Below are 15199 nucleotides of genomic sequence, written 5' to 3'. Positions count from 1 at the left end.
CTCTGCTCTTAAAAGGATGCAGTTATGAATGTTGATGACGGTGTCCATTGTTGGGTTCACCTTTCTCTAATGGGTTCGCTCGCCAACAGTCTAATGAATGACGCGGCGCGCAGAGTTAACAGCGGGATGCTCTGATAAACAAGTCGGAGGACGCCTCTCTGACAGCATCTCAAAAGCAAAACAGCTCCAGAGGACGGGAGGTGCCACCGCGTCCCTTTGTTATTTTTACAGCTCTTTATGACGAGCATGTCTCCAAGGACCTTCCAGAGGATAAGCTTGTCTAGTTTAAACAAGACTAGACACGAGCTATCAGAGAATAAAAAGCTGCGCTGTCAGTATTATGGAACATTACAAAACAGACTACAGGCTTTATTATGGAAACTGAAGCGTAATACATTCTTAACGGAACTGTATCTGAACATGTATCTCATACTGTTGCTACCAAAACTTCACCTGGTATTATTCAGCCTGCCTTTTATAAAACACACACTGTTTTGAGCTCACTTTCTCTTGATTCACATGTATCCATAGGTTATAAGTAATGTGAATCAAATAATCCAGACTCCAACTCATCTGTAAAGATACCAGTTTTATCACTGCAGTGTAGGAGCAGGCTCTAAGGGACTGTACAAAAATGATTGCTTGGGGCCCTCCACTTGACTTTGAGATCATCTGAAACATCCTCCTCCTCAATACTTCAATTCAACTCTTGATTTCAAGCGTAATAAGTTAATGGCACAGCAGTTTTTATGTGACCCAGAACTGCACCATTCTAAGTGGTGCGCACCATTAATATTTTGCATTGATTTGACTGGCCTGCCGTACAGCCGACAGCAAACATGAGCATATAACAGGGCAGAGCAGCCACACCAACCACAGCCGACAACAGCAAGGAGATTAAGAGGGAGCGAAATTCTCCAGACTCCCTGATGAAATCGTTCAATTTTGTGAGAAGTTGAGTTATTAGCAACTTCAAACTCTGGATAAAGATTTCTATGACACAACTATTTGGGCCTTCTATGGGCCTTCGTTATACATTAAGTTTGTTCTCTTTGTGTAGAAATATTGTGTCCTAATGATATATGTTTGTATTTGAATCCCGATTTTTCCATGATGTTATTCTTTGATATTCTTTATTTATCTAAAAATGTATGCTTCATTCATTCATTTAACACCAAATATATTCACTAATGTTTTCTCCTGTCAGGGCTGCAGAGTGAAGAAAGTGACAGCTTGAGTTTACTCAAAACTAGATGTCACTGCTGGGTAGACTTGGTTTATCAGAGATGCTGAGCAAAGCAAGACGGTACATAATCTGAGCACAGTAAACATGTCAGATGTGTCAGACCGTTGTGTTTAACTGCGTGCAGTGTCGTAGTGAAAATGACCATGACCACCCAAGACCTTCAGCAAAATTTTGACCCCATAACTTATGTACACACTATAAAAAAACAGACTTTATTGTGAAAGAACATGAAAACTGGTAGTTTTGATAAGAGGCTGCAGGTACTGTCCCATTGATCTTCCTGTGCTTTCCCAGATGTCTTTGTGTGTGTGTGTGTGTGTGTGTGTGTGTGTGTGTGTGTGTGTGTGTGTGTGTGTGTGTGATACAGTAGCTTCCTGACTGAGTCTTGAAGCAGGAGGCAGCGACGGGCACCACACTGAAGCCAGTGTGACAGCAGGGGAGACTAATCCTGTTTGGAAAGGAGGAAAGGATGGATTTCTGAGAGATGCTCGGTCTGCCTCTGAAAACTGACAGATAGATGGACAGACAGACAGACAGAGGGAGAGAGAGAGAGAGAGAGAGAGAGTGGCAGGGAAAAAAGAAGAGTGAAGCCTGTGAAGTATGAAGCTTGAAGGGATGTGAGCAGCGATGCAGAGAGTGTTTTCCACCAGCCGGGGGAGTGCGGGGGGGGGGGCGGGGGGGCTGGGGAAGGGAGGACGGCGGAGGACACTCAGCAGACGGGACGGAGGAGCGCAGCATCTTCAGAGAGAGGAACAAACACTTTAGATGGAATAAAACAAGTAGAGCCCCCCCCCCCCCAAAAAAACCCTCTGCCTATGTTGTGTGTGTCGGTTCGCATTTGGGCGCACGCTCGAGACGAAACAGGAAATAAGGGATCCCTGCTGTTCCGCTCTGACAGCCAGTGAGAACACGCTGTGGTGCCGGGGATACGCTGAAGGACAGGAAACCCCCCGCCGCCAAGCTGCCTCGCAGGATTCTAACGACTAGCAATGCCATGCTTGTGAAAATTCAACTAATTGCTTTTTTCTGTGTTTGCACTTGTTTGGTCACAATGCTGACGAGGGAACCTTTGTCTTCTTAGGAATGAATAAATCCTCCTGTTTTGTCTGGAGACGCACAGCGCTGAGTCAAAACAGTATTGATAATGTCAACAATAAGGAATTCATTTGAATCCGCTATTAATCTGCATTAGTGGGAATTGTCATCCTTTTCCGTCTTGCAAGCAGCTCTAAGTGCGTCCAAATTCAGAGGCTAAGTACCATGTAATTAGTGATGATTTATAGACTAGGTCTGCTCATGAATATTAATGGCCTGTAATCACTGTAAAGACTTCATGGACTTACATGCTAACACGGTCCTTGGCTCGGTTCCTCGTGCTCCTCGCCGCATGCAAACAAAACAACGCGCCCGTAGAAAAGCTTGTGTCAGAGGAAAAAGCCTCTGACTCGGCGATGCTCATTTGGCAACTTTTCAGGGGCACCGTGTTGCTCTGGAGAAGAAACTGGAGAAGATATACAATATTAATGAGGTAATAATACAAAGTCAGAAATATTCATCTTCTCCACAACAAACAAACGAATAAACAAGCTGCTCTCAGAGGATAATAAGGTCCCCAGAACACTGTTCGAGGCGAGAAAGGTGGCAGGGTCCGCCACATGTAAACAAAGTAAAAATGCATGAGACTGCGCTGTCATTTAAGGTCAGTTTGTTTATTCAGTGTGTTCAGCCATGAAAAAGTAGCCTCCCTTTATTCAAGGTCCCTTTGCACACGTTTCCTCCACCATGCTGGACAGATGGTGTCAAGCACTCCTCCAACATATTTTCCATTTGTTCTGCGTCTCACAAATGTTCCTCCATGTGATCCAAACACCTCAAACTTAGATTCATCTGCCCACTACATTTTTTTTCCCCCAGCCTGTCTCTGTCCAATGTGTGTGTTCTTTTACCAAACTTAATCTGTAATTGTCCGTTCTAGGTTGTTACTTTGTCCTCTCTACTATGCCTAGAAGGCCAGCATCCTTCCATACAGGTGCCAGCCGCCAGTTGAGCACCTGTGAGGCGTCAGTCTCTCCGACTAGAGAGTAGGATGTACTTGTTCTTGCTCAGTTGTGCACTGGGGCCTCCCACTTTCTTTCTATTCTGGTTAGAGCCAGTTTGGCACTTTTCCTTGAAGGGAGGTAGCACACGCCGCTTCATGAGATCTTCAGTTTCTTGGCAATTCCTTGCATGGAATAGCCCTCTTTTCTCAGAACAAGAAAAGACCGACGAGTTTCAGAAGTTTTCTGGCCATTTGAGACTGTAATCGAACCCAAAAATGATGATGCTCCACATACTTCAGGCTGATTTCATTGCTTCTTTAATCAGCAAAAAAGCTTCCAGCTGTGCTGACATAATTGCACCAGGGTTTTTTTTTTATGATCAATTAGCCTTTTTAATGTGAGAAACTGGTATTAGCTAACACAATGTGCCTTTGGAGTGCATGAGTGATGGTTGTTGAAAATGGTCTTTTGTCCACTTACGTAGATATTTCATTAAAGAAAGGTGAGAAGCAATACTCGTTTCAAAATAAAATGGCAATTTACCACATTAATAATGGCTAGACTGTGTCACTGATCAATTTGATGTTATTTTGATGGAGAAAAAAAGTGCTTTTCTAAGTGACTCCAAACTTTCGAGAGGCTGTGTGCTGGCTTTTCCCCTGGCAGTAAAATAAGCATCATCTTTTTGTTCTACACCAGAGAGCAGCAAATATCTATTAGATTGCTTCAAGACATAATTTCATCCCTCCGAAATGAGTCCTCTCCATCACATTTCAAATAATTAATATTGATTTTTGCAACTGATGTTCTCTGAAATTCTATTACATTGACAATTGAGGCGATAATGAGCTTTCTGTGCACATATTTATTCTGATATGTGTTGATAATTGTGAAGGCAGCTGTCTCTCTAAATACATCTTCTTTGTGAATCGCTGTGTGTCCTCGGTGAGACGAGACGCCGGCAGGAATATAACACGCTGTCAAGGAAGCAGCCGTCTCTCTGGGGGGGAAAACACTGCATACGCGGGGAATCCTCGCTCAATTAGCAACTGCTAAATTTGAAATTACCTTCTTGGTGTCAGCAGTGTCGGCGCGAAGTGTCAGCAGGGATGAGGATCCACCTCTTTTTGCCCCGAGTAACAGAGCAGCACTGTACGCGTTGAACATGCAGATAAAACAGAGATTCAATCAATGCTCAAAGGTAAAAGGTTTGAAATTTTAGAAAATATATGTCGGGAAAAGTCTCTCTGAGAGTTGGAGGAGAGGAGGATGTCTCCCAATTTCAATTTCAAGTACAAAGACTAAAAACAGGGTTAATCGCCTTTAAAGCACGATTTTAAACATGCCGTCTCTCATACGTTTGATCCAGACACAAATTGAAATGTACAAAAAAATAACAGTTCAGGAAGGGTAACTGCGACAGCGTGGTTGCCTGAAGAAGCCAGTTTATCCTGTGGTCACCGGCCACATCTGGCTAGTTGGGTCGACCACAAACTTTCATTTTTGCATTTCAGCAGTGGAGGTGCAGCTTTTTAACCAGTGAGCTTTACAGTTGTCGTTGAGAATATTATTATTGACTATAAGAACCTGATTTTCTAACTTTAGAGAGAGTCAGGCTAGCTGATTCTCCCTACTTCCTGCCTTTAAGCTAGGCTAAGCTAATTGCTCCCCAGCTTCGCACTAAAGGCATGAGAGTGGCATCACTCTTCTTCTTCGTCCTCAGTCTTGGAGAGAAAGAGAATGAGTGTCTGTCTCTGAATGTTTTTTTTAAGAAATATTTTACTTTAGCAGTGCAGTGCAGAACTTTTGTCTCCATCTAATCACACAAACAAACTAACAGTAAAAACTTTATCGGTTGACATAAAACACATTGCATCAGCATAGGTACGTAGCCACAGACTCTAAGATCTAAAAACTCTGGTTTACTGTGAAATACAGAGATTTTTCTAGCTGTAAGCTTGAATTTAGACCTTGATTTATATGTAAATGTCCCACACTGCAGGTTTAAAGCAGTAGATTGATTTTGTAACTTTGTTCTTTTAAAAGTTTCCAGCCTAACAGGAGGCATTTTACTAAAAAAACAAAACAAAAAAAAAAACAACTTCCTAGATTGCGTGTTGTCCCGGCTTGAGGCGCATACAAACACTCACCTGAACCTAATTTCGGAAAGGAATGAAAAGACGATAAAGACTGTAACTTTCACGTTGCTTTTCCTTTTGTTTCCTCAGCGGAGTTCCTGTTCCTGCTGTGGGGCGTGTACCTCTGCTACGCCGTACGCACCGTTCCCTCGGCTTTCCACGAGCCGCGCTACATGGCCGTGGCCATCTACAATGAGCTCCTCATATCAGCCATCTTCCACATCATCAGGTGGGTACGGAGAATGGGGTTGGATCGGGCGCAAGTGGGAAGGAAGAGCCAGCGAGGGGAGAGATGCGTGTGCTGACGGAGAAAAAGAGGAAGATAAAGGGAGGATACAAATCAAGCATCTAAATGCTCTTGATGAATGGGCGGGCGGTAATGATGACATAATGTCGGCATTGGCGAAGGACTTGGACGACCTCCCCACTTCTTGCATCGCGAGCTGTTGTTTAATGTAATGGTTGGGATATTTGCTTGTTTGAAAGAGTATAACAAGTGTTCAGCATGTCAGATGAAAGGCAGGGTTCGCCCGCCCCCCTTCATCAGGGAAATGAAAGGTGTCAACAGCGCCTGGGTAAGCCAGTTAAAAGGGGGTGGATAAAAAATCTCTTCCCCCGGCGGAGACACGGCATGGATCTACTGTGCCAGAGCCCAAAATAAACTCTGTTCTCCCTGTAGCTGTCTATCTGTTTCACTTAGAGGCGGAGCGCTATGTAATATACTCAATTAAACAGCATGTGAGCACTTTAAATGTCTTTTTATTGAGTAATCATTATATATTTAATGAGCCGGATGTCACCGAAACCTCATTGATTTATTTCCTGTTATTCACATGAACAGTACTCATTAAATAATAACTGTTTCTCTCGACGTTCTCACCACAGAAGCCTTCATAAACCCACTGCGCACCACCAGCTCAACACCGAGCGGCAGACACAGTTAGCGGCTAAAGAGAGGTGACCGATCCAACTGTTTGAGGTTGTGATCAACGTTGTTTTAATTGTCGTCCCTTCATAACTTAATTGACCGGCTGATCACAACTACGTGAATAAACCAATAGAGAGATTGCTGATTGGACACATCACTTCATGTGGCAATTGCTTGGGTGACATATTGTGAATAATGCAACGTGAGCACGGATGCGGTTTCAAGTCTGGCGGTAGTCCACGGGGTGTTTCAAAATTGAGACAGCGATCACTATTAAGATTATAGATCAAGACTGCAATTGATCATGATGTTGTATTTTGGATGGATCGGTGACCCCTATGGCTAGCTGGTGAACCGAGTTGGTGGAGACCAAACATGAGCGAAAAGGGGAGTAAATTACGTGAGACATGACTCCAAATGAATGCTACTGTTGCTACATGTCTGCTGGAGGTCTGACTAGGAAACAGCTAACGACTTTAGTAAGTGATTATATGTTCATGTTGTGTTTCTAACTTATTTAGCTGCCCTCAAGTAGCCAACATTGTTATTGTAATTGTGCATTTTTCTTTCACAGTGTAGCACCAGCTTAGGCTAGAAAAGTTTTACAAGTTACACACCGTTTTGTTGTCAGTGTTCGTCAAGGCGTCTGGTTCGATGATTGCAATTTTCTCCCTTCAGGCAGCAACAGACACTTTACTGAAAGGCACAATAGATTTTTTTCGTCCGTTTTCCACCACATCACACAACAACACAGTTGAAGGCAGAGTCTGTTTGGAAAAATAAAACCCCTTAAAATCCACGTGGGAGGTTTAGAAAACTCCATTACTGCCCCACTCAGAAATGATATTGTGAAAGCTTAAATCATCTTATGGAGCTGCTAAATCAGATTCGACTTGGTAAATTGTGACGCAGCTGTGCGTTCTTGTGTCTCTCAGGAGCTGATTCACAGACAAGCTATGTTTTATGCTCCTATGTGTTTAGACTGTCTGAGTTGGGATGGTGGATGGTGGAAGTAGTAACAGCCACATTTTTTTTACAAGACTCCTAAAGCAAAGTCTATTTCGTCAATCCTATTGCAGTGGGAATTAAAAAAAAAAAAAAAAAAAAGGTCAGGTGGTTTTTATAGCGTGCCTGCAGGAGCCTGGGGCAAAAAATTCCATTTGTCACACTTTTCGCAGATAAAACTGCTGGTGATTGAATATCCTTTCATTTAGGCAGAGGTCCATTGTGCTCAGTTGGACAAAAAGGGAAAAGATCGCATCCTTTTAATCTGTTGAGAAACCGCAAAGTCCGGTGGGTACACCTTCATCAGTGGCGTGAAACAGTTATAAATCAAGCTGTTCCTGTTAGCTGGGGAATAAAACATGAGAGTGCTTTTGGGGAGCTGACAGAGCCAGTCTGCTGCTGCCGCCCAGAGATAAGGCTGGACTTGTGCGGGATGTAGTGTGTGTGGGTGTGTGTGTGTGGTGTGGTGGCATTGATGAAAACACACACACTATGCTTTTTGGATACCTAATGTGAATTATGAATGTGAACTGGAAGCGACGACAAAGAACCAGCACCGTCTGAGCCACCTTGGTGGACCTCTGATAAACAACAATAAAACAATCCTCTAGGTCTCTCTCTCTCTCTCTCTCTCTCTCTCACACACACACACACACACACACTAAGGCATTTGGTGCTGGCACAGAGAAATCTTTCCACAGACTTTTCACACAAAAACATCGCACAGTACTCAGCTTGATGCTGTCTAATAACTGTGTTGATTTATCCGTCAGGGTGTCTGGCTTTGATGGGTCACAGCCACTTGTTAGAGCGCATTCAGGCTTTTGTGTACTTTTAACATTCTGTGGCAGTAATTGGAGCAATTACCTGTACTGCTGCTCCTGAGAACAATACAAACTATGATTTGGAACAGCTGCAGTAGTGGGACTGATGACATGAGGCGTTTTAAAGGAAGCCACAAGCGACCAAAAAGCGCTGCTGTGAGCTTCTGACACAGATTCTGCACGTGGCCGGATCGAGTCAGCGGTGACAGAAAAGGGACGCATTTTTTAAACAATGTGACAAATAGCTGTACAGTACAGAAACAACGATAACAGCTACAGATATTTAAAAGAAGTGATTAACGTGGTGAAACAAGGAATGGAATGAATGAAAAGATAAAAGAAATATGGATGGATTTCTCCAGACTGACGGGGGTAAACAAAACTACAAGCAGGAGCCTGACCGTGCCGAACTTTAAAATACCAGCAGTAAAATCAATTTTAATGTAATCACTCAGCCAGTGAAGGGCAAGAAGGACACTCAAAATCACATCAGTTGGCATTCTGCATACAGTAAGTCTGCATCTGGGTGTGACCAGTCGAAGCTGCTCTCGGTTGACATGTACAATCAGGGTATTTTAGGTAACTATAGAGCGCTGCAGGGATTTTTTTGTAGGCTAGCCCAAAGATAGCATTAACCTGGTTCCTGAAAAAAAAAGAAAGTTAATTTAATTTTGGATTATGACAGAATGTAAGCTTTGTGGCAAACACACTGATTCTCACACATACACATTTTTGACAGGTCAGTTCACCAGAGGTAAAAAAAAAAAAAAAAAAAAAAGCTATGGATAGGCTATGAACAAACTGTGGCTTCAACGTCACACCACTAAGCCTAAGCCTTACTACATTGTACACTTGATCATGATACACTGATCATTCTGCAAGTGATACAATTAGAGTTACAATAGTTTGCAAGTGAAGTTACAGTATTCACTGATGCGCAAGTAGCCAAATGTTACATCTGCCCCTGTGTACGGGGGCGAGCGTGACACCCACATATCAAAACCAAGGATCTCAATACACTCTCGAAAAATAGAGACATTTGTAGAACAATTTAGAGTCCAGTTTAAGTCTAAAGTTTATAGTCTTGGTTGAGAGAACAGTTGGCTGGTACGGTGAGATCGTTGCTATGAACAGGGATTTAAACTAAACACAAAAATATGTTATGATATTGTCATACTAAGGACCAAAAAAACAAATTTATACCTCAAAATGAACAAAAAAACCAACAACAACAACAACAACAAAACCACAGAAAACAGGTAGACAGGTATGAGACATGAGTTTGACGTTTGGCAGGCAGAGAGGGATTGTCAGAGAACATGTGCGTGATGAATTTCACGGCTCTGCATTGCTTCTGCTGTGAGCAATTCAAGATGTCACAATTGCCCCCGGTCTCCCCTAATGATGTTAAACGCCCTGACAACAACTGTGGTCTCATTCTGCCACTTGTAAGCAACCACTCTTTTTTCTAAAAGACTTTTAAAGGTTTTATTTTTAAAAATAGATCAGGGGGTATTTGCATATTTTATGTCAGAAATAATTGAGGAAATCTCTTAAGCTTGTGTTAATCACTGATCTTATTTTCGGCAATCTTACTGAAATCCATTCAGACAACCCGTTCACCTGGTTACTTGTTTCTAGGTTTAAGGACTTGTTCCTGCTGCTCTTCACACACTTCATTACTGCACTGCGCAGGGTCCAGATCACTGTCAGGGTGCAACAGCCGAGAAACCAGATTTTATGTCGCCTCAGGGGAAGACGATAGCCTTCTGCGAAATCTTAGCAGGTGACGACCCAAACGCAGTGTCGTATCGAGTTAAAGGCTGATTTTAAATTACTGAATCTTCGGGGAAATGTTGCTGTGACACATAAAGCTGAAAACACACTGCATGAGCTGTCTGTATCTCGCTGTAGCCAAGAGGGTAAAGGCTGATAATAGGTCTTCTTCGGAAAAAAACTGTGATGGTCAGGCAAGCTTTAAAGAGCCAAACCCTGGAGGGCAGCTCCAGGTGATTGAGTTTAGAAGACCGGACCATGTGAGGACCACACAGAGAGACAGACGGACACAGAAAGACTTTGAACAGTGCGGGAAGAAACAGCAGAAAATGCATGAATTCAAGACTAAAGAGGCCGTGCTAGCAGCTCTGTGAGGCTGGTGCATGTTAAGCTAAATGCTAACTTCTGCATAGGCTGCTTATATGCTCACAATGACAAATCTATATCAAGTACAATGTTTACCATAGCATTTTAGTTAGCATGTTAGCAAGCTAGCATATGCCAATCAGCAAAAACACAGTAGAATACCTCATCACTGAGGTTTAAACATGGCCAAAGTCTATTGAATAAAGGTTGTTTTTTTTCGCAGCTGTCTATGGCTCTTTGGTTTGACACACTTATAGTGTATCTCGCCACAGATCGACTGCACTCCCCTCAAAGCCGAGTTCAGGTGAACAGATCAGTCATGTCCTTAACAGGAGCCTCTCAAAAGGAATAAAAGTGCTTCTAAAATACATCTACTTTTATAATTTCCCCCAGGTTTGCCTCCGTGCCTCTGTTTATTGTTTTATGGAAGAGGAGGGCTTCGGGGTTGTGGTGTTGGCCTACATTTCTTTCTGTTCCCCACGTCCAGAGAATCACTTCATCACCAAAGGCTGCTGCCGATGTGTGTTTGTGTGTCTTGGTGTATTGCGCAGACACACACCGAGCACCCCGTCTGGCAAATATCGCCCTTGGTAACGTGACAATGTTGATGTTTCTCTCCTCTGCAGGTTCTCTCTGGTGCCGGGGCTTCACCCCGACTGGATGCTCATGTTGTTCTTCGCTCACACTCATCTGACGGTGACTGTGACTCTGGGCCTGCTGCTCATCCCGAAGGTAACGCGGCTTACCTTTAAAGGAACATTCGGCTTTTTTCACCTTAAAAGGACGGCTTCAAAATCATGTTGATTGGACAGCGTCTTTTAACAGGGTGAATGGTGTATCTTCAGTGAGAGGGCAGGATCACAGCGTTTCACACATGTTCACTTCAACATACAAGTTTTCAACGTTTTGTTTGTAGTTAGCAGACCTGTGGTTTGTATTTGCGACAGTGGTGTTGCACTCAGAAACTGTGAGGGGCGCCCAATCGCACAAAATGCAATTCTCTACGTAACGTTTTGTTCAATCTTCGATGTTTTTTACCCTTTAAAGGGGCCCTGTGTCACTTTTTTTACTGGCAATATGTCAGCAAGATGTGACACTACACACGCTCTTGAGAGCCTCGTCTCATTGGCTCTCTCCACTCGGCTAACAGAGAGCTACAGAAGCTAACGTTAGCTACAAATGTAGCCTGCTAACGTAAACAATCAGCTTCTACCACAACACAGAAGTTCCACAGAGCCCCTTTTACCTCACACGTCACATTATTAAGTATTCAACCAAAAAAGAAACAAAAAAGAGTACAAAATGGGAATGTATTTGAAAGATGGAAAACTGGTAAAACTGAGTGAAAGAGATTGTTACATTGCACCACATATAACAGCAGCAAAGATGCAGTGAATTTATGACCACAACATTCATTTTAGTTCAGTCAAATCCAGTTTTACTTGCACAATAATTTCTACGCGAAACATCATTTATAGACTTGCGAAACATATTTGTTCTGTGCTCAAAATGTGCCTTCGCTTGTGCCTGATTTTGGCACAAATGTGATCCCACAGACGTCAGATATTTGCACATCTTGGTTGGAGAAGAGAAGCAGCTGCCATTTATAAAGCTGCATGAAGTCGAACTTTTCTTTGCTGAAAATGGTGGAAAACACTGCGATTGGAATGGGTATATTCATGAGATTTCCATAATGGCTGCTGCTGTACCGTAGCTCGTACACAAAACAATCCATTAATCATCTTGAGTTAATTTGGCATTAGCTATCTGGAACACACACACACGTACACGCGGATGCACACAGGCGCGTTTGCTACCATTACCTTAAACTCATTCAAACTGCGCTAGTGGTTATTGTAATTTAGCAGAGCACTCCCGCGGGTGTCTTTATGTGCAATCTCTCAAGTCTGATGGAAAACATTTAATTCTCCCGCTGTGTGAGAAATACAATACACCATCAGCACTCGTTGTTCTTTCATTCTTTCTTAATTAGGCACCTCAGAAGTCGGTTGGGTACGCTGGGATAACTAAGCACAATGGGAGGACGTTAATCTCGCACAGCATCTGTTCTTGAATACGGGATGAATATTTGGTCTTTCTTTGTTCCCAGATTTGTTATTCAAGCAAATTTAAATTATCTGGCCGTCGAAGATGAAGTCGAAATCAGACAGATCATTGCAAATCGTTCTCTTCTGGGTAGAACGTGTTATTGTAATAATCCAACCATATCTCACCTTTTGTTTCTGTACTTCCGAGTGAGGAGGTGACAACTGGCTGCAGAAACTGAGCTGCATACATTTAAATTTTTTATACGCAATTTGCATAGCTGCAGTGAATAAGTTAATGAAAAACAATTTCAACTAGCATATCAACTTATATTTGAACATAAGTAACTGTGATTTCAGATCCATTTCAGATTCAGAAGCATTTTAGTAAACTTTGTAGTCTGGGAGATACAGTTCACACTCAGAATTTTAATATTTACATTAGTAATGAGGTAATAATGCAAACTCAGAAATATTTGTCTTTTCAATGTCTAAATAAACAGGCTGTTCTCAGAGGAAAATAAGGTCCCCAGAACACTGTTTGAAGCTGGAAGGGTGGCAGAGTCCACCACATATAAATAAAGTAAAACAGTATAAAATTGTGTTGCCCTTTAAGTCAGTCATGGACTTAAGCCTGCAGTTTAAATTTTTTGGCAAAAAAGAGTCATGTAAGTTCAACAAAGTCAACTGCAGAGAGGGAAGTAACATATTCGTTGAATTAAATGAATATCAGTAAATATTTTGCAGCAGGAAAATGATTTTCACCAGGGGACCTCTTTAACCAACATATTTATACTGTCAGATGATGAATCTGATCACAGGTGTCCCACGGGCTGGACTTATCTCATTTACAGTTTTACATCTTTTTCTCACCCTTCCCGCTGACTCAGTGTTGCCATTATTTGACCTTGCTCTCCATCTGTCTTAGTTCCTGTCCAAAGGGACACAGGCCAGGGACGATATTGCCACCGAGGCCTACGAGGAGGAGCTGGACATGGGAAGATCTGGCTCTTACCTCAACAACAGCATTACTTCAGCCTGGAGCGAGCACAGCTTGGACCCTGAGGACATACGGGTAAAGGAGCATTCGTGGCACAATCTAAATATGGTTCCAAATTGTTTGTTACTCCGGATATAAGGTGTCCCACATGAGCCATCAGTACCGTATGCCAAGACCAGATCCTCTACAATCATGAAAAAAATGAATCAAACAGTCACACAGTAGGGAGTTCTTTGAAATCTGTTGAACATTTACAGTCTCCCTTTTCTCTCTCTAGGATGAATTGAAGAAGCTGTACGCCCAGTTGGAAGTCTATAAACGGAAGAAGATGCTCGCCAACAACCCGCACCTGCAAAAGAAGCGCAATTCCAAGAAAGGTCTCGGCCGCTCCCTGATGAAACGGATAACAGAGATCCCGGAGACCATGCACTTGCACCGGCAGTGCAGCCGCGAGGACGGCAGCGAACACGGCAGCAACCGCAGCACCTTGAGGAGGAACCCGTTTGAAGCCAGCCACCACGGTAAGGTCACGGTTCCAGCTGTTTCATGTATGTTCAGATAATTTGACTGAGTTTTGACCTTTAAATGCAGAAAATGTGAGTTCTTCTACAAGCTAATGCATAAAGGTTATTTATTGTTAAACTATTTTTCAGAATCTTTTAAATTGGCTTATTTTCAAACACATGGCCAAACAGAAGCTCCTTTCTCCCACAGTAAACACTGCTCCAGAAACGCCTCGTCTGTTGAACCACCTTTAATACCCTGACTTTGTGACATCACAGAAAACACATTTGCATAATTCATGCTTAGAGGCTAGTTTGGCACATGAGAATTGATTTGGGTTTGTTAGCTTTGCTGGCTCAGGCATGCGTGAGCTGACCAATCAGATGAGACTGGATATTCGAGATGGGGTCTTAAAGAGACAGGAGCTCAAACAGAGCATTTCAGAAAGACGTGGGAATATACTGCTGCAGCACTGGACAGTATGCGAAAACTGGTGTGTTTTTTAGGCCCTAAGGCATGTAAAGCTATTCTAGTAGTAAGTCAGAATAAATTTATGAACCTGAAAATGAGGAAATTTTGTCTCCTTTAATCTAACTTCAGGCAAACCTCGGGATGACTCTCTGAAGAACAAAGTCATGGGCTTGAAGAAATCACTCAGCTACGACCACGTTTGTGACCAGGACGAGGAAACTGGAAGCCAGACTGGCTCGACTGCAGGAGACAAAATGACTCCCGTTAGAGAAGGCGGGGAAGGATCGCTTCTGGGTTCCCTGATTGGCCGCAAACACGCTAAGAAGCAGCTGGAACCAGCCGCGACCCCTCCGAGACTGGAACCGGCCGAGTCCACCGAGTCCGTCCCACTGTTCTGGAAGTCGGCGAGCGCTCACAACCTAACGCATGAGAAGAAACCAGTCCACCTGCGGACCTCCATCATGCAGAAGTCTCTGAGCGTGATCGCGAGTGCCAAGGAGAAGATGCCGGGCCTGACCAACAAGACGCAAAGTGTGGAGGATGCCAGTAAGAAGGGTGTAAAGGGGCAGGAGGAGAGGATGCTATCTGAGGTGGATGAGACTCCTGAGCACTACCCCAAGATGATCATCAGCCAGTCAGTGGAGTACTCCAAGTCTCCCTTGAAGATGGGCATCATGAAACAACAGGTACTTCTACTACATCTTTATTAAAATCCAACCTGATTGATGTTGTCGAGCTCTCGTGCTGAAATGTTACCAGATTAATTACTTAGTCCATTAATGGAAAATGTTTCAACGACAAGTCATTTATTTTTTAGCTCTTTTGGGATTCTTTCTTTACCTCGGAAATTGTAGTTC

General features: G+C 43.1%; 1 protein-coding gene across 4 annotated transcripts in view; it reads left to right on the top strand.

The window, feature by feature from the left end:
* LOC119010972 (probable G-protein coupled receptor 158) overlaps window positions 1–15199 on the top strand; it is a 73830-nt gene that overhangs the window by 55235 nt on the left and 3396 nt on the right. For all 4 annotated transcript variants that reach the window (XM_037083658.1, XM_037083657.1, XM_037083655.1 and 1 more), the window contains 5 exons: window positions 5514–5652; window positions 10949–11054; window positions 13296–13442; window positions 13645–13888; window positions 14472–15028. In XM_037083658.1, coding sequence (XP_036939553.1) covers window positions 5514–5652; window positions 10949–11054; window positions 13296–13442; window positions 13645–13888; window positions 14472–15028 — 1193 coding nt within the window. The remainder of the gene's footprint in view (window positions 1–5513; window positions 5653–10948; window positions 11055–13295; window positions 13443–13644; window positions 13889–14471; window positions 15029–15199) is intronic.

This window comes from Acanthopagrus latus, chromosome 21 (assembly GCF_904848185.1).
Source record: "Acanthopagrus latus isolate v.2019 chromosome 21, fAcaLat1.1, whole genome shotgun sequence".
In the NCBI taxonomy this organism is placed as follows: domain Eukaryota; kingdom Metazoa; phylum Chordata; class Actinopteri; order Spariformes; family Sparidae; genus Acanthopagrus; species Acanthopagrus latus.
This window is presented reverse-complemented; position numbering and strand designations above follow the sequence as displayed.